Source organism: Ovis aries, chromosome X (assembly GCF_016772045.2).
Source record: "Ovis aries strain OAR_USU_Benz2616 breed Rambouillet chromosome X, ARS-UI_Ramb_v3.0, whole genome shotgun sequence".
Taxonomy (NCBI): domain Eukaryota; kingdom Metazoa; phylum Chordata; class Mammalia; order Artiodactyla; family Bovidae; genus Ovis; species Ovis aries.
Genome location: NC_056080.1, coordinates 95855866 through 95881520, shown reverse-complemented (window position 1 = coordinate 95881520; position 25655 = coordinate 95855866). Strand labels below are relative to the sequence as shown.

The 25655-nt window shown below is 41.6% G+C and overlaps 1 protein-coding gene across 1 annotated transcript in view; it reads left to right on the top strand.

The window, feature by feature from the left end:
• The first annotated feature begins 1312 nt into the window (after nucleotides 1-1312).
• Nucleotides 1313-25655, top strand: part of F9 (coagulation factor IX) — a 36315-nt gene continuing 11972 nt past the window's right edge. Inside the window, exons 1-6 of the mRNA XM_004022305.6 lie at nucleotides 1313-1443; nucleotides 7727-7890; nucleotides 8087-8111; nucleotides 12273-12386; nucleotides 21912-22040; nucleotides 24485-24690. Coding sequence (XP_004022354.1) covers nucleotides 1356-1443; nucleotides 7727-7890; nucleotides 8087-8111; nucleotides 12273-12386; nucleotides 21912-22040; nucleotides 24485-24690 — 726 coding nt within the window. The 5' untranslated portion in view covers nucleotides 1313-1355. The remainder of the gene's footprint in view (nucleotides 1444-7726; nucleotides 7891-8086; nucleotides 8112-12272; nucleotides 12387-21911; nucleotides 22041-24484; nucleotides 24691-25655) is intronic.

Here is a 25655-nt window from a genome sequence, read left to right as displayed (position 1 = left end):
GTATTGATTTTGCAATTTCCTATAACTTTTTATTTTAAAACAAAATTTTGAAAAAATAAAGTACAAGAATTTTCCTAATTTTAATGCCACAAATCCAAGAACCTCAGTGAACCCCAAGAATACCTTGGCTCACTGTAGTCAAATTGCTAAAAATAAATGAGAAGGATATTCACTGCCTTATCATCAGAAACAATGCATGCCAGAAGGCAATAGGATGACTTCTTTTTTTAATATAAATTTATTTAATTGGAGGTTAATTACTTTATAATATTGTATTGGTTTTGCCATACATCAGCATGAATCGCCACAGGTATACACATGTTCCCCATCCTAAGATGACTTCTTTAATGTGCTGAAAAAAAATTTCAACCTAGAATCGTATATGCAGCCAACTTTGAAACATGAAGGCAAAATGGAGATATTTTCAAATAAAGTTGAGAAAATTCATCATAAAATAGCCTATACTATCAAAATTATTAATGAAAATTTTTCATAATGATGAAAAATTGTAGCAGATTGAAATCTGGGTCTACCCAAAGAAATGCAGAATATCATAATGGTAAACATGTGACTAAATATATTTTTCCTCATTTTAAAATTTCTTTGAAAGACTGTTGACTGCTTAAAGCAGAATAATAAGATAATATAGGGTTTATAACATTTGGAAATAAAATGTATCACAACAGCAGTACAAATAATGGCAGGGACATTGCTATACTATTATGAATTTTTTATATTACATGTGAAGTGGTATATAAATATGAACTATTATATAATAATATTTATACATTTATTTTCTATACATAAGTATACATGCATACATATATACACTCAAACATATATACATACGTTCTGAGACAGGGCCCATCTGCTTCACCATATGCATACACAGCACAATGAAGTTTATAAACTCCTCATTATGAGGAGGAAGATAAAAGATCCACCAGGTGACTCAACAGATATAAGCAGTGGAAACGTTTTAAGGTGGGTGACAAAATGACTTCATGCTTTCAATCTCTTTACCTTTCAACTATATGACATTAGTGTTCACTGACAAGATGGATCCTAAGATGAGTTCTGCTGCCACAGCAACAGCAGCCATTGTACCTTCCCCTGTTCTAACAATGGGTCAGTTCAAGCTTCAGTCTCAGGTCAGCCACAGTGACAGAAGCCCATGGAATCAGAGGTGAAGTTTAACGATGGCCACTGCCTCCTCTTTTCGTTTAATCCAAGAGGCCATTGGAAACAGCCCACTGAGGGAGATAGACACTGTTTCCCAGAAGTAAATACAGCTCAGCTTGTACTTTGGAACAGTTGGTCAACCTTGCTGCTTGCACAAGCTACTAACAAAGGTTATGTGGTGCCTGAACATGATCATGGCAGAATCACCGGGCCTCGTCACCATCTGCCTTTTAGGATATCTACTCAGTGCTGAATGTACAGGTTTGTTTCCTTTATAAAGTTATATTGAATGTGCTTGTATTTTAGATACAGAAACATCTGGGGCTGTCTTCTTCATTAAATAATGATCACAGGATTTGACCACAAAATTTATGATTCTAGTAGTTAGCTTATGGGTTAGTAAGTACTAATTCTCTGGTAGCTATGCCTTCTTCATTTAAAAAATTAAATAGATTTACAATATTTACAGCATGTTTTTTAAATGGACACTGTTGGGCTTATGAATTGACAATTTAATTCCTTAGACAACAGTTGTCTTCTTGGTTTAAAAAAAATTAAAAGGGGGAAAATGCTTTAACAAGGTAACAGCAGAATTTGGAGAAAAATTGTCATTTTGTGGGTTCTTTACTCATTACTTTGAAATCAAAATGAGAAACAGAGCAAAAACAATGGTTTTACTTACACAAAGTTTGATTTTAAGACATATAACGTGATTCAAAATTTTAGAACTGTTTAATGAGTCAGACCTCTAATTTTTAAAGTCTATAAAATCATACACCTTCAATTGATAGTCTTAGAATACAAACAAACTTTCTAGTAATAAGTTGTTATTTATCACTAAAGTTTTCCACGGGTTAGAAAGAAATTATTTTGTTTGATTCCAAACATCTTGGAGTTGACACAGGGGGAAATTCAATGCTCACTTGAGCTCTTAGGACAGCAAAGCTAATCCAAGAATTGACATCAAGAGTACAAACTTAGTCAATGCAATTTACATCACTTGGTTTTTTTCCACAACTTCAGTGACTTTATGTATTCCCCAAAGGCAGGCACACAGAGAAGAAACTACCCCATTTAGACAAACAGCATGTTCTCACAGGAAGCATTTATCACACTTACTTGTCAACCTATTATAATCAAATCTACAGTGCCAAGATCAGGGGTGCCAACCCGAAGCATCCCCAGAAAGCAGACTGGCCCTGTGGTTCCCACTCCAGACATGATGTCACACTGAAATGCAGAAATAACGACACATGAATGCAGAGGTTAAATTAAACCAGCAAACTGGGCAGCATCAAGCAGTAAAGAAATTTAGCTGGAACATTCACAAAGTAGAACATAAAGCTAAGTCTTTATACACATCTCATCAGTGTGAGATCTAGGAAGACAAAGGATCCAACCTCTTCCTTCAAGATAAGTGGTGAGGTGTTGGAGGTTTTAAGAAGGCTGCTGCTCCCTTGAAGACCTCAGATGTAGGAAAAAAGGACAGATTCAGAGAAAAATAAGGAGGACTAGGATTTCAGAAACTTGGTAAATAATGAAAAGAAGAGATAAGCTTGAAGAAGGGTTAAATATATGACCCTCTGACAATGGTGAGGAGAAAGGCAGTGGAGTCCTCATAGTCAGAGATATTAGGTCCCTGAGCAGAGCACCAGCGGTCTTTCCCTAAGGATAGACAGTGTCGGTGCAGTGCTCTCCTCTGCTGTTAAACTGTTACTGGCTTCTAAAAGCAGTTTCTATGAATGATTTTCACAGAGATGTTGCATTTTCATGGCTGCTGCCCTTAGGTATTACTGCATCAATTTAGAATTTTGCAATCAAAACTATTTTGTGCAACCAATTCAGTTTTGTAAAGTGTATGGACCCAAGCTGCCTTTCATTCAGAATGAATGAATGAAATAAAGTGAAAGACAGCTTCAGGCCATAACACAGTGGCTAGTACGGTGCCAGGTACCATCACAAGGTACGAGGGGCTTGGGGATAAATCAGATTCCCTCTCTGATCTACAGTACCATGAGGCCAGGTGAGAGATTTCAATACAATGTGATAAGATGCATACCAGACACTAAAGGAGCATAAAGAAAGGAACATATTAATTGGGGGACACTGACAGAGGGACAATATTTTGAGGTGGGTCTTAAAAAATGAGTAGGTTCATTCTACTAAAACACCTGATTAAGGGCATTCTACGCAGAGAGGAGCACTCATATACAGAGATCCAGATTCACAACAAATGTGAGGTCTTTCAGGAACTCAGTATTCTTTCAATATTGAATATGACAGGTGAGGCAGGGTCAGGGCATCAGATAAGGAAGGCCCTAAACTAAGGAGTTTGGACAAAAGAATGCAATTTGGAGTCATCAGAAGTGTAAACATGAATACCACTGACGGCTGACTTAGGCTGCTTGGCCTGGCAACATTCTCATGAACTGTGTGGGAAACAGGCGGCCAGACACAGGGAGACCAGTCTTGAGGCCACTGCAGTCATCGAGGGAAGGCATCAGAAGAGGGAAGGGAATTCAAGTGACACTATGGAAGTATTGACTAGAAATGACATGACTTAACCATCTGGGTATGAAAAGGGAAAGGGTTTAGGAGAAGTGGAAAGAACACATCCTTGAGCATCTAGGATATGGCCCAGTGCCTAAGAGCATGGACTGTGGGCAGTCTGACTGCCCACAACTAAATTCTGACGTTGACACTTTAATGCGTTACTTGGGGCAAGTCACTTAACCTCTCTGAACCTTCGTTTTCTGATTTATAAAACTGAGATGACAGCACCTGTCTCATGGAACTGCCGTGAGGAGAGAATGAAATAATGGATGCAAACACTGAGCACATTGTCCATCCAGCAATACAGAAATATTAAGGAAACATCAGGTCTTACCAGCCACCTGGTGATGTACAGTTCCAAGTTGGAAAGACAATCTGGAATTCCAAAGATCTATCTGACTTGAGGTGGATATTTGGAACTCACTGTCATATACATGGCAGTTACAACCACATGTGTGTCTAAGGACCCAGGGAGTGAGCATGGATCTTGTGGCACCTAGTACAGTGCCTGGCAGGAGTAAGTGCACAGAAAATTGTGTTGAGTCAAGAAAGGACTCAGAAAAAAAAAAAAAAAAAAAGAAAGAAAGAAAAGAAAGGACTCAGAGCCTCAGATGGTAAAGAATCTGCCTGTAATGCAGGAGACCGAGGTTCAATCCCTGAGTCAGGATGATCCCCTGGAGAAGGGAACAGCAACCCGCTCCAGTATTCTTGCCTGGAGAATCCCATGGACAGAGGAGTCTGGCAGGCTACACAGTCCATAGGGTCACAAAGAGGCGGACACAACTGAGTGACTAACATTTTAAGGCTGGACTAAGGTGAGGCAAGAAGGGCACGAAGGGCATAAAAATACTTGCATACCCTGAGAAAGCATGCCTGCTTGGATTCTGTGTCCTGGGGGCCTTGTTCACCTCACCTAGTCCTGGCCCTGACAAAGATGTATAGATTGAGGAAGAACAAGGCTGAAACTGGTGGCTGGAGCCTGGGAGAACACTGAACCTCATGGGGCAGGCAGGAGAAGGGGAATGAATGGATGCAAGTTATGGGTGAATAACAAGAGTCAGTGCACAATGAAGGAAACTATAAGCAAGGTGAAAAGACAGTCTTCAGAATGGGAGAAAATAATAGCAAATGAAACAACTGACAAAGAATTAATCTCCAAAATATACAAGCAGCTCATGCAGCTCAATACCAGAAAACCCAATCAAACTCAATACCAGAATAACCCAATCAAACAGTGGGCAAAAGAACTAAACAGACATTTCTCCAAAGATATACAGATGGCTAATAAACATGAAAAGATGCTCAACATCATTCATTATTAGAGAAATGCAAATCAAAACCACAATGAGGCATCATCTCACACTGGTCATAATGGCCACCATCAAAAAATCTACAAAGAATAAATGCTGGAGAGCATATGGAGAAAAGGGAACCCTCTTACACTGTTGGTGGGAATACAAACTGGTACAGCCATTATGGAGAACAGTGTAGAGATTTCATAAAAAACTGGGAATAGAACTGCTATCTGACCCAGCAGTCCTGCTGCTGGCCACACATCCCAAGGAAACCAGAATTGAAAGAGGCACAACACTATTTACAATAGTTAGAACATGGAACCAACCTAGATATCTATCAGCAGATGAATGGATTAGGAAGTTGTGGTTCATATACACAATGGTATATTACTCAGTTATAAAATGGAATGTATTTGAGTGAGTTCTAATGAGGTGAATGAACCTATAGCCTATTATACAAAGTAAAGAAAGTCAGAAGACAAATACTGTATATTAATGCATATATATGGGATGTAGAAAGACTGTAATGATGATCCTGCATGCAGGGCAGCAAAGGAGACACAGATGTAAAGAACAGACTTTTGGACTATGTGGGAAAAGGTGAGGGTGGAACGATATGAGAGAATAGCATTGAAACATGTACATTACCATATGTAAAATAGATGACCAGTGCAAGTTGGATGCATGAAGCAGGGCAGTCAAAGCTGGTGCTCTGGGACAACCCAGATTGATGGGGTGGGAGGGAGTTGTGGGGGGGGGGGCGGTTTCAGGATGGGGGGACACATGTGCACCCGTGGCTGATTCATGTCGATGTATGGCAAAAAACCACCACAGTATTGTAATATAATTAGCCTCTCACTAAAATTAATTAATTAAAAAAAGCAAGAGTCAGTGCAAAGAGGAGAACCAAGAGAGAGTGATTTCATGGAAAGAGCACCCTGAGAAGGGAGAGATCAACAATTAGGAGTGTTTCAGAGCAGGCAGCAAATAGAGAAGTTCAAAATTATCCTTTAGGAAGTCACTGCTGATCCTGACAGGAGTCATTTAATTATACAGATGGGGTAAAGAAGAGAAAGAACCACAGAAAAGTGCATTAAGTAAAAAGGAAATTGAGAAGAGGAAGGCAGACCAGACACAGGAGTAGAAAGGAAGAGAGATAACCACCACACACCAGCCTGCACAGGATCTCACTGATCCTGTCAGCAATGCTGGGAGGCAGACAGTCTGATGATACTCCTGTTTACACTTGACAAAGTTAAGCTGCAAAGATTATGTGACTTGCCTGAGGTCTCATAGCCAATAACTGGTAAGACATGTGATTCAAATCCAGGTGTGTCTGCTCTGCCTCCAAACCCCTATTTTTCCACTAGAACGCACTGTAAATGGATACAGACACAGATGCTACTAGGAGTGCCCAGGGCCAAGCACAGGAACTAGCGAGCAGAGAGGAGGGCATGGTGGAGGCTGGGAGGCATCAATATGCCATGGCACCCATTGGCAGCTTGTGGCTTTCTCCCAGGGCACCTGGCTGTCTGACCTAGCAGTTGGGATTGTGGGGCATTAAGTACTGAAGAAGGGGTGAAGGGAATAGAGAAAGTTGACAAGGGAAGAGCTGAAGAGAAAAAGTCTAAGCTAAATTCGGGGGGAAAGTAAAGCCCAAGGGGACTTGAGGAGTGAGAAAAGGGAGAGACTGTCAAGGGATCAGCAGGCTCCATAAAGCGAACAGCTTCAGTGGAAATAAAGGACTTTAGTTATTTCTTCTCCTTTCCTTTTTTCCCTCTTTGGCACTAACAAGAAAACAGCCCCAAAATGCCCTGGAAAGTTCATGTTATAAACATCTCGTCCTGTTGAGATGCTATCAGATGTTCTCTTAAGGAAAAGAATAACTCTAGGCAGCTTCTTGAGTTCCTGTCATTAATTATAAATATAGATACTATATCTATATCTCTCTATCTAGAGAAAGACACATGAACGGAGACAGAGTGAAACAGAAAGAAGAGACTGAGATTGGAGCAGGGTGGTGGGGGGAGGGGTGGAGAATTAGATTAGAGACCTTAATCCTCCAGTGTTCAGGAGTGTTCCTACAGGCTAGTCAGTCAAAGCTAAAATAAATCACATCCTGAATCCCAGAAAATGACATATGTCACTGGAGTTCCTAGAATACATGCCAACTTAAGGGGCTGTGAGTTTGAAGTTTTAAAGAATAAAAAACATGAAGGCAGAGGTTTCTCTTTAATATCTAGTGAGACACCAGGGTTGCCTTTAGGCCTCTGCTCTTCCAACAGAAACGTGCTGCCAAGTCATCTGGACAACTGCGCCCTGTAAACACAGCCTGGCCAGGGTGATGGATCACCTTGCAAGGATCTGCAATTAGCTATTTTCAAATGATGACAAAGTGTGAAGTTAACTGCTTACTTGAGAACTTTCTTTTTCATCCAGAGTAAATTCAAATATGAATGAAAATCTGACCTTTTATTACTGGAGCTCTCTTGACTAAAAGTAAAACTGAATTTTAATTCCTAAATCTCCCTATGTATACAGTACCATGAGAACATCATAGATTTTGGCTCTATGCCCCAAAGATAAATTGGTTTGGGGATTACTTGGATTAAAAAACAAAGCCTTTCTTAAGAGATGTATTTAATTTTCATAATATTTTCTTTTCTCTAAAGCTAAAGAGTTCTTTTAAATTTCAGTTTTTCTTGACCGTGAAAATGCCACCAAAATTCTCCATCGGCCAAAGAGGTACAATTCAGGTAAACTGGAAGAGTTTGTTCGAGGGAACCTTGAGAGAGAATGTAGAGAAGAAAAATGCAGTTTTGAAGAAGCACGAGAAGTTTTTGAAAACACTGAGAAAACTGTGAGTATTTCCACATAACATCCTTCAGATGCAGAACAAAGAATAGAAAAACCTTTTTGAAAAATAGGGAAAAAACCATATTTCCCTTTGGAATTTTAAAAATCTATACATGTATATATATTATAAATACTATAATAGAGAAGGAATCAAAAACACTGTAAATAGTACCATTAACTTGTCCTCTTTTTCTTTATAGACTGAATTTTGGAAGCAATATGTTGGTAAGCAATTCATTTTATCCTCCCCCAGGTATATGAAACATTTGAGATTTACGTATTGCTTTGCTCTGTGTCAAAAGGGCTCAGAAAAATAAGTTAAATTGTTTTTACCCAACACTGAATGGTAACTATCCAAGATAATGGAGATATCTGCTGGCAGCAAAACTTACACCTCCCTAGGGGTTCAAAAGGAACATGGTTCCACCTCAGGAATCCAGAAGGAAGAAACCAAAGAGAATTGTATCTGGGACTGAATGAGAGTTTACAGTCCTCAGTAGAGAATCAGAAAATGCTGATTGACTTAAATGTTTACTGCTTAAAAGACTTCCTCCTTCTGGTGGCCTACAAGGCCCTCCCGATTGCCCTGCCCTGTGACCTCCACTCCTCCTGCTCGCCCCCTCACACTCAGGGCACCAGCCATCCTGGCCCTGCAGCTATTCCTTACACGTGCTACAACTGCTTCTACTTTAGAGTCTTAGATCTGACTGTTCTTTGCATGTTGAAGATTCTTCAGCCAGGTTCCTGTAGGCTCACTCCTTCACCTCCTCTCAGGTCTTCACCCAAATATCACTCTCTCAATGATGCCTACCTTGATCATCTATTAATATGTCAACCTGCCTTCCCCCACAACCCCAACACTTTAGACACTGTATCCTGTTCTATTATTTTTCATAGCACTTTTCACCATCTGAGGTATCATATAATAGTCTTACTTATACTATTAATTTTTCCCACCTTGCTAGAATGAAAGCTTCATGTTGGCAGGTGTATTCAACTGTTTTGTTTATTGATGTAGTCCTAGTATCTCAAACAGTATCTGGTACAGAAGCACTGAGAAAATACTTGCTGAATGAATTGAAGAAGGAGGAAACATCACAACTTTAACGACAACTAAGTTTTAACACTAATTTAAAATCTAGCAGCAGGATTTTGAGGCAGTGTTAAGTTTCCCAGCTTGACTTACCTAAGACCATGTGCATGAAAAGAAACTACCCTGGACAGCCAATTCACTGAATTCCATCCGTTCTATTTTCCCAGATTCCATTCTGTGAGCACTAATGGACTTACTCATTCATATTCTTGTGACTAATTATTTCTCCACTTTGTTTTTAAATCATGAGGGAAAAGGTCCACTCTGTTACATTTGCTTTATCTGCCTTTGTCCTTAATAATAAATGCCACCGTGCCAACTTTCTACTGAGGTATTCCACTACAGTTAGTCCAAACAAGACTTTTCATTCTCTATTTCTATTTAAAACTCTGAATCTTGTCTTTTTAAAAAGCAAATCAATTTCTACTTTTCCTCCCCATATATTCCTGGCTGCATTTAAAAAACTCTCTTGTCCCCTTTATTGCCCATCCCCTCCTCAGGTGGCCTCTCATCAGTACCTCTTTAACACCATATTTTGAAGTTGGGCTCCTGCCTTCTAGGGCACAGGCTGTGTTTTACTGTAACTCGGGTAAAGAAATGTGGAAAACTTCAAGAGCATGATTTTGTTGTTGACCTGAAAGAAAAAGACTACAGCAAAGATGGGTTTATTCAGGATCAGCAGAGAATCATAATTCAGGGTGTTCAACCACTGGGAGCCATGTGCAAGTTCCTGCAGGACAGAGGGGCAGATGACTCTTCTGAAGAGGGGAAAAGGAAGTGGGGAGGAAATGCGTGTTAAGTCATTTTAGTCGTGTCCTACTCTTTGTGACTCCATGGACTGTAGCCCGCAGGCTCCTCTGTCCGTGGAATTCTTCAGGCAAGAATACTGGAGTGGGTTGCCATATCCTCCTCCAGAGGATCTTCCTGACCCAGGGATCGAACCCACGTTTCCTGCATGTCCTGCATTGGCAAGTGGGTTCTTTACCACTAGTGCCACCTGGTACAGTAAACAAAGAGTCCCTGGCTTGTTATTGGCTGACTCCTTGCCAAGAAAGAGGTGGAGTCGGTCTTCTTCCTGTTGGGCTCTGCTATCATTGGGCATGAGAGCTCTCCCTTCTGGTCTCTCAATTCTATTTAACTGAGGTTTCTGTTTATTAATTTTTTACACTGTCAGTACTGCTTTGTCTACTAAAAACAAGACAAAAACAAGAAGAAAAAGAAAACCTAATTCCATGCTTCTTTTCACTTTGCAGTTGAGATTCCCAAGCACCCCAAATAGCCTCTGCTGTTTTCTCTTGTGTGGGCTTCCTCACACAATGGGGATGCAGGTCCCTCATTCCTGCCCTACCCATTTCACCATGGGAAGAATTTGGCTGAAGGAGAAAAACTGCCCAACCACATTAACCAGAGTGTGCCCAGCACTTTACAGTTTACAGACTGGCTGTCACTATTAATCCTCACACCATCCCTGTGAGCAAAGCATTATGAACTTCATTTTACAGAAGAAACTGAGGTTTAGGGAGGTTAAATGACTTGCCAAAGGTCACGCAGCTGGGGAGTCATGGAGCCCAGAAGAGCAGCCAAATTCTTTACTGCCCAACCCCCACTCTCTATGACCCCTCCCAGCCTTCAGATCACAACATGGTTATTCATTAAACTACCACTGAGTAGCCTTAAACAGGAAGCTCTCACTTGGCAAGGTCTTCTCCCTTGCTGTCTTTGACCCCTATTGTCTGTGGCTTTGTCTCAGCCCAAAGTATACACAGACAAGCACCCAAAGGAGGACTAAATGCAGGATAAAATGACACTCATTTTAAAGATATGTCTCAGCAAATGAGTTGCTGTGTAGCTGGCTGCAAGCCCAGAGCTTTTCAGTGAAACATCCTAAATAATTCAGCTCTGTTCATCTGCAATATAAAGTGCAAATGTGGCTCGTTTTTTTAGACCAGTCCTGAACATCAATAATAATAAACCACAGATAACGTATTTTGTTTTCACAGAATTGGAACAAATTGAAGTATCTGTGCAAAAGCACATTGGATCAAGGGGCAGAGGGGACAAGGTCTAATTTTTACAACAAGCAGATTTTCCAGAGAGGGACTCTTCTTGAGAAAAGGTTATTAGCCCTCAGCCAGTGGGACCTGGATACTTGCTCCTGACAGCGAGCATGATAGACACACTACTGCTGTCCTACAGCAGTCAGGGCTCCAGTCAGGAATCTCGGCTCTAAAATATGAAATTAGAAATTCCTCTTGAATTGCCCCCTTTCCCCTCACTGTTTTATTCTTGTGTCATCTTTACCACTTACTCTTTGGTTACTCACATATCAAGCCTTGCTGATCTCGCTCCTGGCTTTCTTTAGGGCTCTTCATCTGCTCAGAGGATGCACCAGCCTCCCTCCTGGTTCTCTTCACCCTTTTACCCTGAAGCTGCCTTAGAGTTACAGGTTGAGGCAGAGCTCTGAGAAATCCAACTGAAGCATTCCCTTCTCATCCTAACCCTTCCCCTCTTACCTATTTCTTGCTCCTTTTTTCTGATGACCAATGTCTTCAAAGGCTCTCCAGAATGCTGTGAATGTAGAAACTTCAGGAAAGATAGGAAGGAAACATAGCCAATCTATATAAAAACATGGCACATTTTCAGAAACTTTTCTTTCTTAATTCTTTGTATTGAAAGCTGTTTGTCTCTTTACTGAACCATTTGGGACCTAATCATAGACAGTAGAATATCCTTCAGGATTCGAGCATCTTTTGGGCTGTTTGGAACCATCACTGGCTACTTAACAGTGAAATGATGAGATGAGGAAGTAGATGCATGCATGCCATGCCGAGGCTGCCAGTTCCCTGAGTGGAGTTGCTGTTACCTAGCTCAATTTGCTCTACAAGACATGCAATAGAACAAGCCAGGTATGACACAAAGATGATTGCTGAAGCAACATGGTTTGATTTAGAATTAACTCCATCATCATGCTATAAAGAAGGACTGAAAATTCCTCTCACCTTGTATATCTCTACACTCAGCCTTTCTTCTCCCTCATCTTCCTCCCTTCAGTTGCATAAACAATCCACATGCCTTCCTTAGGGCCATTCCCTAGAACAATGTTAGCCTAAAAACCTTTATTAGAATTTTTAGAAACTTAGGAAAACAGGAGCATCCCATAAGCAGCTGATGTCCAAGTCAGAAGTCCTGCTCTGACCCTAAAATTAGGCTCCCCTCTCCATGAGTTTGTGCAGAAAGTACTGGGAATTCTAACCAATGCATCTGCTAATTCATCTTGTTAATCTACGTTGAAGATGGAGATCAGTGTGAGTCCAATCCATGTTTAAATGGCGGCATGTGCAAGGATGACATTAATTCCTATGAATGTTGGTGTCAAGCTGGATTTGAAGGAAAGAACTGTGAATTAGGTAAGTAACTATCTTTGGATTACTGGTGGTTCCAAATTTCCCTCTGAAACCAGATGCAACTGGAAAATGCAATATGTATGTACCATAATTTTCTCTTAAATTATGGTAAAGAACCCTTTACATGAGATCTACACTGAACAAATTTTGAAGTATATGATAGCGTATTGCTAACTCTGTATAGCAGATGTCTCGACTTTATTCCTCTTGCATAACTGAAACCTGGAGAACAGCAACACCTCACTTGCTCCTCCTCCAGCTCCTGGCAAGCATCATTGTATTCTCTGCTTCTATGTGTTGGACTATTTTTAGATACATCATATAAGTGGAATCATGTGGTATTTGTCCTTCTGTGACTGCCTTGTTTCATTTACCATAATGTCCTTCAGGCTCATCCACGTTGTTGCATATGACAGAATTTCTTATTTTTGAAGATTGAATAATATTCCATTGTATAAAACATACTTTTAAAGCTTGTAAAGAGGATCAATTCATTTTATCTGTGGTCATAGTTTCCAGGATGAGTTCAAGAAACCATATGAAGAGCAACAGTAATATTTGCTAACTAGTAGGAAGTGGTCGGAGAAGGCAATGGCAACCCACTCCAGTACTCTTGCCTGGAAAACCCCATGGACAGAGGAGCCTGGAAGGCTGCCGTCCATGGGGTTGCGGAGGGTCGGACACGACTGAGCAACTTCACTTTCACTTTTCACTTTCATGCATTGGAGAAGGCAATGGCAACCCACTCCAGTGTTCTTGCCTGGAGAATCCCAGGGACAGGGGAGCCTGGTGGGCTGCCATCTATGGGGTCACACAGAGTCAGACACAACTGAAGCAACTTAGCAGCAGCAGGAAGTGGTAGGTTCCCGGGTGGCACTAGTGGTAAACAACATGCCTGCCAATGTAGGAGACATAAGAAACCCAGGTTTAGTCCTGTGGTTGGGAAGATCCCCTGGAGAAGGAAATGGTAATCCACTCCAGTATTCTTACCTGGAGAATCTCAGGGGCAGAGGGGCCTGGTGGACCACCATCCATAGGGTCACAGAAAGTTGGACACAACTGAAGTGACTTAGCACACATGCATGCACAGAACTGGTAATAGTGTTCCACTATCTTATTCATCCTCAATACAACCATGAGTCTCCCCATTCTACACAGACGAGGAAAGTGCAGCTCAAACATTTCAAAATCACAGAAGCAGTAAACGGTTCAGCCAGGACCTGAACTCCAATTTATCTGACCAAAACCCATGCTTCTAACTGCTATCCACAAAACGCAAAGAAAACTGACCGATAAAACCATTTGAATTCATAACTAAAATATCAGCAAAGAAGTGGAAGTCAACTAAGTACAGAATTGGGGTAGGGAAGGCCAAGTCTCCTTTATAATAGGTTCTTCTCCACCCCTAAGAACCACTTCACATGTGAAATTTATTGACAAAATTCAGAACTCATTCCTGAACTTGACTGAATTGATATACTGGAGTTACATAGAAAATCTAGGGTCATTGTGCATCTTCTTTGCATAGCCTAGGCTTCTTTTTTTCTGAGACTTTGGCGGTTGAAACAGTAAACCCCAAAGTCTTTTACCTATTTGTTTATTACCTCTGGATGCAGGATTACTGGTACTGTGATTGTGAAAAGCATACAGTGCTAATGACAGATTCTCCTTATACTCTGAAACTCCAGAAGAATAGAGGTGCAGTCCTAGGGAAAGAATTCAACACCACAGACTACATGACTAAGGGAAAAGAGTAGAAAATTAGCAGGACTCTATTTAAGCGTTATGGCAATCCACCTGACACAGATGAAAAGGGCATTAAAACAAAATGAAATGCAGCAGTTGCACTTGTCCTATAAAGAAGGGGGAAAGTTGTCTCTAATACTGTGCAGAAATTGTTTCAGTGCTAAAGAGAAATTCACTGATCATCTTCCTTTGAGATCCAAAAGATTAAAAGGAAAAGAAGACAGGGAAAAGAAAAGGAAGCAAGGCAAAAACATTTTAAAAGAAAGAAAAAAAGGAGATGCAGGTGGGTGGACTGGTACCCTGAGCTTGGACTCCCACTCCCTCAGGCTTCACAGTGCGGGGACACTCCGATGCCTGGGTTCCCTTTCCTATGGGCATGTTCATTGGTTCAACATCTCCGAAGTGCTACTAGCATCTGAAAGGTTACAATTTCAAATTCAGACGGACCTAGATTAATGTGATCCTGCTGCTTGAAAGCTTATGGAAACTGACTGAATATCACCTTAAATAATATAATTATTAGAGCTGATGGAATGAAAGACTCAATTGGGCTCCATTAAGAACGAAGGGCATGTCATAGCAAAGTAAAACTGAAAATCATGTTTAATGTTAAATACTCCTAAATGTGAGAGTTGGACCATAAAGAAGGCTGAGCATCAAAGAACTCATGCTTTCAAACTGTGATGCTGGAGAAGATTCTTGAGAGTTCCTTGGGCAGCAAGAAGATCAAACCAGTCAATCCTAAAGGAAATCAATCCTGAATATTCATTGGAAGGACTGATGTTGAAATGCCAATACTTTGACCACCTGATGCAAAGAGCCAACTCATTGGAAAAGATCCTGATGCTGGGAAAGATCGAAGGCAGAAGTAAAAGGGGGTGACAGAGGATGAGATGGTTGGATGGCATCACCAACTTGATGAACATGTGAGCAAACTCCAGGACATAGTGAAGGACAGGGAAGCCTGGCATGCTGCTGTCCATGAGGTCACAAAATGTCAGACATGACTTAGCGACTGAACAACAAAATGTCTTTAGTTTAAACATAAAGACACTTTAAAAGAGGCAAAGAGCCCAGAGGAATGTAGTTATAAAAGCAGAAAACTACTATGACAGGTTTTGCTATGTGCATGACACTATGGTCCACACAGCAAAAGTGCTAAGTCTACAGTGGGCACCTTTTCAGGCCCCTCAGGTTCGCCACATTTTGGTTTGGTCATGGCTCCGTGGAGACACTGCAGCCACCACCAACCCTAGCCTCTAGGGTATCTTGAGCCCAGCTGACCAAGGTTTAGAAAAATCCTCCCAGCTTGCTTAGTTTAGAAACAAAGTGGGAATTCTCAAAAGACTCTACCTCAGACACTGCTGCTGCTGCCAAGTCACTTCAGTCGTGTCTGACTCTGTGCAACCCCAGAGATGGCAGCCCACCAGGCTCCCCCATCCCTGGGATTCTCCAGGCAAGAATACTGGAGTGGGTTGCCATTTCCTTCTCCAATGCATGAAAGTAAAAAGTGAAAGTGAAGTCGCTCAGTCGTGTCTGACTGTTCGCGACCCCATCGACTGCAGCCTACCAGGCTCCCCCATCCATGGGATTTTCCAGGAAAGAGTACTGGAGTGGGGTGCCATTGCCTTCTCTGACCTCAGACACTAGAGGAAAGCAAAAGCATATACAAACTCCCATTTAAGCTATTGCTTCAAACTGAACTAAGGACTGATCTCAAAAGCCACTAGGAAAAAAGCACAGTTCATGGAGTATCTGTTCCCCAAGTCCTTGGCGTCACCGAGTGTCTGAAAGGGAAGGAGATTTCCATTGTTAAGACCTTGTTCTTTTTCCTCTTCTCTTGTTCATCAGGCTCCTCTCCAAGGAAGAGAGGTGCAAACATTCAGGGAATGCTTTCTAGTTAGAACAATTAACTGGCTACTGTGTCCCATTGGCTGGAATAAAGACCGCTGAGTGTCCCCAGATACACATCCCATCTGAGTCCTTTTCAGATAAATCAAAGTCTGTAAGAGTTCGGCCATTCCTGTCCCTTCTAAAGAGTACAAGAGGCATTTCCTCACAGTAAGAGAGAGGGAAAGAAAAACAAGCACAGAAACACTTTTTTTTTTTTTTCACTACTAATATACTGTGTATTTCTGTGGGGTAGAAAAAAAAAAAAAAAGAACATACCTTGAGTTTAGTTGATAAACTTGTTAAAGAGAATATCTTTCATCCCAGTTTTGGTTCTCTCGTTTGTGAATATATCACAGCAGATGAAGGCAGAGTAAAATGAAGCAGAACACACTAACTTGTATAGTAGGCAGGAGGGGAGTTAGAGGTGTTTGTGCTAACATAGAGGAAAAAGAACAGACACTGTGAGATGTCCATCCACAGATATTCTAGGGGCTTCCCTGGTGGCTCAAACAGTAAAGAATCTGCCTGCAATGCAGGAGACCTGGATTCAATCCCTGGGTTGGGAAGATGCCTTGGAGAAGGAAATGGCAACCCACTCCACTTTCTTGCCTGGGAAATCCCATGGACAGAGGAGCCTGGCAGGCTACAGTCCATGGGGGTTGCAAAAGTCAGACATGACTGAGTGACTAAACCAACCAACCAAAGGACCAGGGAGAATCGACACCCAACACGGGCCTAATGTCCAAGTGCTCCAGAAACAATTGATGACTGAGTCCCACAGTGACTGTCCCCGAGGTGCAGGACTACAGATCTCTCCACTGGAACTCCTTGTGCTGTTATTTTATTTCCAGACTCTTAAGATCTTTACTTGAGGTCAAAAGACTGCTGGTTGGACAGCAGTATTTCCCACTGTGTGCACAAACCAAGCCACAAGACAGCAGCAGCAGCGACATACTAGGCCACAAAGAGCAGTGACAAATGGGGAAAAGGATAGAGTGGTCTAGTTACTTAGCCAAGGATGCAGAATCAGGAAAAGCACCTCAACTTTACCCATTCCTATTGTGCATGGCCAGGTCCAAACTGGTCAGCACCTGCCACCCACTTCTGTGAACTCTGCACATTCTCATATTGACTGAACACTCCCTACAGGGGGTATTTGATTTGGCTGCACACTCTAGTATTGCTTTGTAGCAACAAAATGATTGCTAGTAACATGAGAGGAGCCAGAGATGTAATTACGTTAGTGAGAAGAAAGGTCTTTAATAAATAAATAAAAAGGACCAAGTGCCATCTTTTTGGCTTCTACACTTAGTGGATTATTGGCAGCAAAGGGTAAAGCTTAGGCTGGTTCCTTTGTCTACCTGGTAACAGTTGATTTGCCTTCCTTCATTTCCTGAAGATCAGTAAGGAACATGAACTAATCATTACTCTAGCCTATGCTACCTACGTAAAACGGAATTCAAAAATTTAGATCTGTCATTCACAAATCCATAATATACTCCCAGACCATACAGTCATTCTGTTAGCCTGAAATCTAAAGGGAAACAAAAAAGAGTCTGTGACACGAGTTTATGTGTTAAGGTGTGCAATCCTAGGCGGGCACGAGTAAGGGATGGGGGAGTGAGAAGTGAGGAAAGGAGAGCCAAGAGTAGGAGTCATCTCTCCTCACCTGCAACTAACTGCTTGATCTCTGGGGACTGTTTTCCAAGAAGCCACATGAGCTGGCCTCAGGAGAGTCAGTCTCAGAGGGGAAAAGAAGTAAAAGAATCTGTCCACCAGTATACATCTCTTGATGGTCAACAGTTCAGGCTGTGCGGCATTAGCTCCCTGGCATCACCACGTTGTACGCACTGGGGCCCCGAGAGACCACGCGGCATCCCGGGCCTTAGCATCAACCTGGGAGCATCAAGAAAAGAGACCAGAGGCCCACGATACAGATCTTAGCCAGGCCATTCAAGGCAGCACCTAGATGAAGCCAAGGGAAGTCCACGCACAGCAAATCACCAACAGGGCTGGGACAGATGCGGGTGAAGCTGGGGGTGACTAAGGTGGCCCACAACAGGTGGCTAACACAGCCGCGCATATTCTAACTGCACTGACAAACAAGCACTTCTCTTGAAAGCTCTACTGCTGTTAAGCCTGTAGGTAACGGGAAGGTGCCTTCCATTCACTGTGTTCCTGCACTGCTCTAGAGACAGAAATCGGTCCTGGGGCAGAGCCTATTTCTCTTAATTCCGCAGGTCTCAGCTAGCAAGCCCTGAACCCTGCTACTTCTTATTGAGATGGCACTGGAGAAACAAAGGGAAAACATGGGAATTTGAAAATACAGAATAAGATGGCAGGAACAAGCCAAATATATCAGGAATCACAATTAATGTGACTTGGAGTTAATGACAATTTTCAGTCTGGAGTTAAAAATCTAACTATATGTTGCTGATCAAACAGATAACTAAAATAAAACTATATCAGGAGGATAAAATAAAGGGATATAAAAAGATTTGCCAGGTAAATGCTAACACAAAGAAACTGGCAAAGCCATCTTAATATCAGATAAAACAGAATTCTGACCAAAAGCATTACAAGAGACAAAGAAAGATATAATATATGAATAAGGGAGATTGTATAGAATAAAGAAAATATGGGCCACTAAACTGCTTATCATTGTCAACACATAGTGTTTTTGGCATTTAGCTCCCTTCAGTTCAGTTCAGTTCAGTCACTCAGTCGTGTCCGACTCTTTGCAACCCCATGAATCGCAGCACACCAGGCCTCCCTGTCCATCACCAACTCCCGAAGTTCACTCAGACTCATGTCCATCGAGTTGGTAATGCCATCCAGCCATCTCATCCTCTGTCATCCCCTTCTTCTCCTGCCCTCAATCCCTCCCAGCATCACAGTCTTTTCCAATGAGTCAGCTCTTTGCATGAGGTGGCCAAAGTACTGGAGTTTCAGCTTTAGCATCATTCCTTCCAAAGAAATCCCAGGGCTGCTCTCCTTCAGAATGGACTAATTGCATCTCCTTGCAGTCCAAGGGACTCTCAAGAGTCTTCTCCAACAACACAGTTCAAAAGCATCAATTCTTCGGTGCTCAGCCTTCTTCACAGTCCAACTCTCACACCCATACATGACCATTGGAAAAACCATAGCCTTGACTAGATGGACCTTTGTTGGCAAAGTAATGTCTCTGCTTTTGAATATGCTATCTAGGTTGGTCATAACTTTTCTCCCAAGTAGTAAGCATCTTTTAATTTCATGGCTGCAATCACCATCTGCAGTGATTTTGGAGCCCCCCCAAAATAAAGTCTGACACCGTTTCCACTGTTTCCCCATATATTTCCCATGAAGTGATGGGACCAGATGCCATGATCTTCGTTTTCTGAATGTTGAGCTTTAAGCCAACTTTTTCACTCTCCACTTTCACTTTCATCAGAGGCTTTTTAGTTTCTCTTCACCTTCTGCCATAAGGGTGGTGTCATCTGCATATCTGAGGTTATTGATATTTCTCCCAGCAATCTTGATTCCAGCTTGTGCTTCTTCCAGTCCAGCGTTTCTCATGATGTGCTCTGCATAGAAGTTAAACAAGCAGGGTGACAATATACAGCCTTGATGTACTCCTTTTCCTATTTGGAACCGGTCTGTTGTTCCATGCCCAGTTCTAACTGTTGCTTCCTGACCTGCATACAGGTTTCTCAAGAGGCAGGTCAGGTGGTCTGGTATTCCCATCTCTTTCAGAATTTTCCACAGTTTATTGTGATCCATACAGTCAAAGGCTTTGGCATAGTCAATAAAGCAGAAGTAGATGTTTTTCTGGAACTCTCTTGCTTTTTCCATGATCCAGCGGATGTTGGCAATTTAATCTCTGGTTCCTCTGCCTTTTCTAAAACCAGCTTGAACATCTGGAAGTTCATGGTTCACGTATTGTTGAAGCCTGGCATGGAGAATTTTGAGCATTACTTTACTAGCGTGTGAGATGAGTGCAATTGTGCAGTAGTTTGAGCATTATTTGGCATTGCCTTTCTTTGGGATTGGAATAAAAACTGACCTTTTCCAGTCCTGTGGCCACTGCTGAGTTTTCCAAATTTGCTGGCATATTGAATGCAGCACTTTCACAGCATCATCTTTCAGGATTTGAAATAGCTCAACTGGAATTCCATCACCTCCACTAGCTTTGTTCATAGTGATGCTTTCTAAGGCCCACTTGACTTCACATTCCAGGATGTCTGGCTCTAGGCGAGTGATCACACCATCGTGATTATCCAGGTCATGAAGATCTTTTTTGTACAGTTTTTCTGTGTATTTTTGCCACCTCTTCTTAATATCTTCTGCTTCTGTTAGTCCATACCATTTCTGTCCTTTATCGAGCCCATCTTTGCATGAAATGTTCCCTCGGTATCTCTAATTTTCTTGAAGAGATCTTCCCCATTCTGTTGTTTTCCTCTATTTCTTTGCATTGATCGCTGAGGAAAGCTTTCTTATCTCTTCTTGCTATTCTTTGGAACTGTGCATTCAGATGCTTATATCTTTCCTTTTCTCCTTTGCTTTTTGCTTCTCTTAAAGGACCTTATTTCATTCTCCTGTGTTGATGCATACCCACCAGGGCCAGCTTCAAGTTTGCTTTGAAAAACTGGATTATATTAATGGTGCATGCATGCATGCCAAGTCACTTCAGTTGTGTCTGACCCTGTGCGACCCCATAGATAGCAGCCTACCAGGCTCCTTTGTCCCTGGGATTCTCCAGGCAAGAATACTGGAATGGGTTGCCATTTCCTTCTCCAATGCATGCATGCATGCTAAGTCGCTTCAGTCATGTCCGACTTTGTGCAACCCTATGGACAGCAGCCCATCAGGCTCCTCTATCCAGAGGATTCTCCAGGCAAGAATACTGGAGTGAGTTGCCATTTCCTTCTCCTATATTAACAGTAGGCACTTGTATTCAGCAAAATATACTATTGAGGGTGAAAAGGTAAGTCACAGAGTGGGAGAAGGTATCAACAATGCATATATCCAGCAACTAGAACTCTCATATGCTGATGGTGAGAATCTAAACTTGTATAATTATCTTAGAAAACTATTTGGCAATATCTACTAACCCTGAACATATGGTCCAATCATTGCACTCGTGAGTACAGATCCAGTAAATCTGCACACACATGTTACCATAAGATATGTACAAGAATGTTCATTACAGCATTAAATGTAAGAGCCAAAAACTCGAAACTCAACTCAAATATTCATCCACAGTAAAATGGTGAACAGAGGTAGTAATATTCATACAATGGAATGTATTACACAACATGTAGATGAACTATGGCTATAAAAAACAACATGGATGAAGCTCACAAACAAAATGTTAACTGAGAAACACAGAAGAGTACATAATGGGAGCTTCTCCTTAGATAAAGTTCATGAACAGGTGAAACTAATTCCTTGTTAGAAGTCAGGGTATGGTAACTTTGGGAAGGAAGAAATAGTGACCAGAAGGGGGAATTAGGAGAGCTTCTGGGCTGTTGATAATGTCCTCTGTACTGATCTGTTTACTGTTTAAACAAGTGAAGTCACCTTGTGAAAACTCATACCAAAGTTCTGGGTACTTTCTGGAATCTGTTATACTTTAATAAGCAGCTTTTTTTCACTGCAGTCTATGATTTTGTGAAAATAGCATATCTACACCTTCAGTTTTATACCAAATCACATATATTGCTGCCACCATTTTTATGCCATACTAAGAATTTTATCTTTTTTCCCCCTACTCTTAGCTCAAGGCTCACAAACTTCTCTCCACGAATGCTCCCAGCTTATATTTGACCTTTGCCAGAGTTAGTGGTTTCATGTACTTTTTAGAATTGTATGTTATTTGATGTTATTGCTGTGGATTTTGCTTTCTTTCAGATGCAACATGCAGCATTAAGAATGGCAGATGCAAGCAGTTTTGTAAAAGGGACGCAGATAACAAGGTGGTTTGTTCCTGTACTGCCGGATACCGACTTGCACAAGACCAAAAGTCCTGCGAACCAGCAGGTCAAAATCTAAGTTGTTTCTTTTTTTTTTTTTAGTTCGGCAGATATGTTTTCCAAATCCATATTTGAACTTTTAGCACCCTACATAATTTCATTCCTTGTTTTTACTTCTTTTTGAAATCACAGAAAAGACTAGTAGCATGGGCAAATTAATTTTTCAAATTGCACCATCATTTTGAATAGAAATTCTGTAATTGTCTTCCGTCTTCTTTTCTGTACCCAATTTTCTCCTTTGACCTTTATATCATGAAGCAATTGATTTGTGTGATTTCTGTATGTATATCTATAATTCATGAAGTCAAATTAATGTAGTAATCCTGTAATAAAAAAATAAAAGATACATATGTGGTTGACTGATAGGCTTCTAGTACAAGGCTGGTGAATTTTAATCATGATCTGTCCGAGCGTGGCTGGTTTACACTGAGAAAGTTATTTTCTATCCTTCATTCTCAGCCTCAGTTTACACACTTGGCATCAGAATAGTTCTGACAACTATCTGTTATGAGTTGTGTCAGGCTGATAGGCACAGTCAATCTACACAGCAGTGGACAAAGCAATGCTTCCCAGTTATGTCAACCATGCCACCATACTGACAGCTGACTGGTGTGTGGAGATTATCTCCACTTTTCACGCTGCTCTTCTCTGGAAATGAAGGCAGCAGAAACTTGGAATTTTTTTTTTAATGTAGGCTCCACAGGATCAATTATATTTGATAAATGAGGGGCCTTTTTGAAGCAAACTGTATATAATTTCTTTTGCATTTCCAAAGCCTGCTAGCAAAGTGAAAGTGAAAGTGAAGTCGCTCAGTCGTGTCCAACTCTTTGCAACCCCGTGGACTGTAGCCTACCAGGCTTCTCCATTTCTCTGTAACTGGGTTCAATACCTATCCTAGTAATGAACCTGGCAGAGGAAATTAAAGAAAGAACCAGAAGACAAGAGTATATAGACTGCACTAAAATGAAGAGTCTAATGCTTCAAGGACCTGCCTGCCTCCCATCCTTCTACCTGGTTCTTGACATACACAGCTTCAAACTAGCCTACCTAGGGAGAAGTATGTGTGTACCTGTTTTTACCTTTGACACCTAACTTCCAGTGTAGACAGACAGCATAGTAGCTAAATCATTATAAGTCCTTTTCTGTTATAAGAAAGAGAAAAAACAGAGAACCACCTCCAACTATTAAGTGTTATTCTGAATATAGTCTTAGTTTTAGCAGAATAAATAAGCTAAACCTAAAATAAACTTTTCTGCCTTTCAATAGTAATGGTCCCTTTTCTTGAGCCAATGTTGACGATTTATATTTATACATAAGTATTTTGAACTAATTTCCTGTTTTCCCAACCACATGCTGTCTTCATGATACTTTGCCACAGCTGGTTGCTATAGAAATGTCTGTTATAAGGAATGTGGATAGAAGGAAAGTGAGAAATGCAATGTGAAGTGACTTTGCTTGACTACAAATTTCCATTCTGCTGTCCCTAGTGTATCAGTAGATGACTTCTTTTCTTTAGGTTATTTCCAACCCAAGGTAAAAGGTAGCAGTGCCCAGGTAGATGTGGTGGTTATAATCATATTAATAATTTATTTAGTTAATACTCAACAGCCAGGTAATTAAATCACAATGATCTCTCCCCAATGGATACCTAAATTCCACCTTGGAATCTTGAAGGCATTTTGGTCTACAAAAGAAGTCCTGGAAATTCCCTGGCAGTCCAGTGCTCAGGACTCTGCATTCTCACTGCCAGAGGCCTGGATTTGATCCCTGGTTAGGAAACTAAAATCCCAAAAGCCATGCAGTGTGGCCTCAAAAAAGAAAAAATGAAATCTCGTTAACAATAAGGAGCAGACATCCCATTTACCTAATTCTAAAATCAAGGTTATATGGCACCAATCTCCAGACTTCCATTCAAGGACAGTACCTGGAAATAACACTTTTTTGTAAAGAAACAGGAAGTCATTGGACTTCATATAAGTGAAAGTGAAGTCAGTCATGTCTGATTCTTTGTGACCCCATGGACTGTAGCCTACCAGGCTCCTCCATCCATGGGATTTTCCAGGCAAGAATACTGGGGTGGGTTGCCATTTCCTTCTCCAGGACATCTTCCCAACCCAGGGATTCAACCCAGGTCTCCCGCATTGTAGGCAGATACTTTACTGTCTGAGCCACCAGGGAAGATAAAGTCTTAGGAAATTTGATTTGGGAACACCTCTTCTGTTTCTGTAAAGATGACAGCCAAATGTCCTTTTCATGAAGCGTTTGAAAACTTTCCATGGAAGTAATGCAATTAACCTCTTAGTTTGAGACTGTATTCATTGATTCAATTTTTTTTTTTTTAATATCGATGGGCTTGCTTCTCAGACATGACAGGATGGGCCTCACTCTGGACTTTTGTCTGCTAGACAATGAGAAATACTAGAATACTAATTTTTTTTCCCATTTGTCTAGTGCCATTTCCCTGTGGACGAGTCTCTGTCTTACATACTTCTAAGAAGCTCACCCGTGCTGAGACTATTTTTTCCAATATGAACTATGAAAATTCTTCTGAAGCTGAAATAATTTGGGATAACGTCACTCAAAGCAATCAATCATTCGATGACTTCAATCGTGTGGTTGGTGGCGAAGATGCTGCAAGAGGTCAATTCCCTTGGCAGGTACTCGGTGTTGATGGTGTGTCAAAACTGGAACCCAGTGGAAAAGGGACAGGCCAGGTGGGAGGCTGAGACTAGACATCAGTCAGACCTATTCGGATGAGGGAAATGTTTAGGCAGGCACGTTTCAGCATAAAGTAGGATGAGGAAATCCCCATAGGTGAGGAGCTGCTGAGCGAGAAATCCAGGGACAGCTACCACACAAGGCCAAGGAGAGTTTGGCATCAAGGACATAGCATAACAGGATTTCCAACAAGCAACAAGGATATCTGGAAGTGAGGTCACCAGTACTGGGGCTCTGGGTACTACTTCACCTTCAGCCCCTGGGAGAACTGGACAGAGTCAGAAAGTCTCTAGGTCCAGAGAAACTGGAGTATTTTGAAGGCATTTTTAAAAGAACTCAGGAAGGATTAAGGCAAGAACTGGGGTACTGGACCTAGGCAGGGCATAGGAGGTAGGGGCTTGGTCCAAGGCTGTAGTTCTCAAGGTGTGATAGCATCAGATTCACCTGGCAACTTGTTGGGACTATACATTTTCATGCTGTGCCCCAGACCTACAGGAGTCAGCAACTCTAGGGGTAGAGCTCAGCAATCTGAGCACAAGCAAGCCCTTCAGGTTATTCTGACACACTGTACAATTGGAAACTCACTGGTCCAAAGGAAACAAACTTGTTATAGCAGCTAGGGTGTGTGTGTGTTAGTGGCTCAGTCGTGTCCGACTCTTTGCAGCCCCGTGGACATCAGCCCACCAGGCTCCTCTGTCCATGGGATTTCCCAGGCAAGAATACTGGAGTGGGTACCCATTCCCTTCTCCAGGGGATCTTCCTGACCCAGGGATCAAACCCAGGTCTCCTGCATTTCAAGCAGATTCTTTACCATCTGAGCCACCAGGGAAGCCCAGCAGCTAGGGTCCAAAACACCAAATAGTGGACTCATGGTACCTAGTCCCACATTTCTCCAGGTGTGATC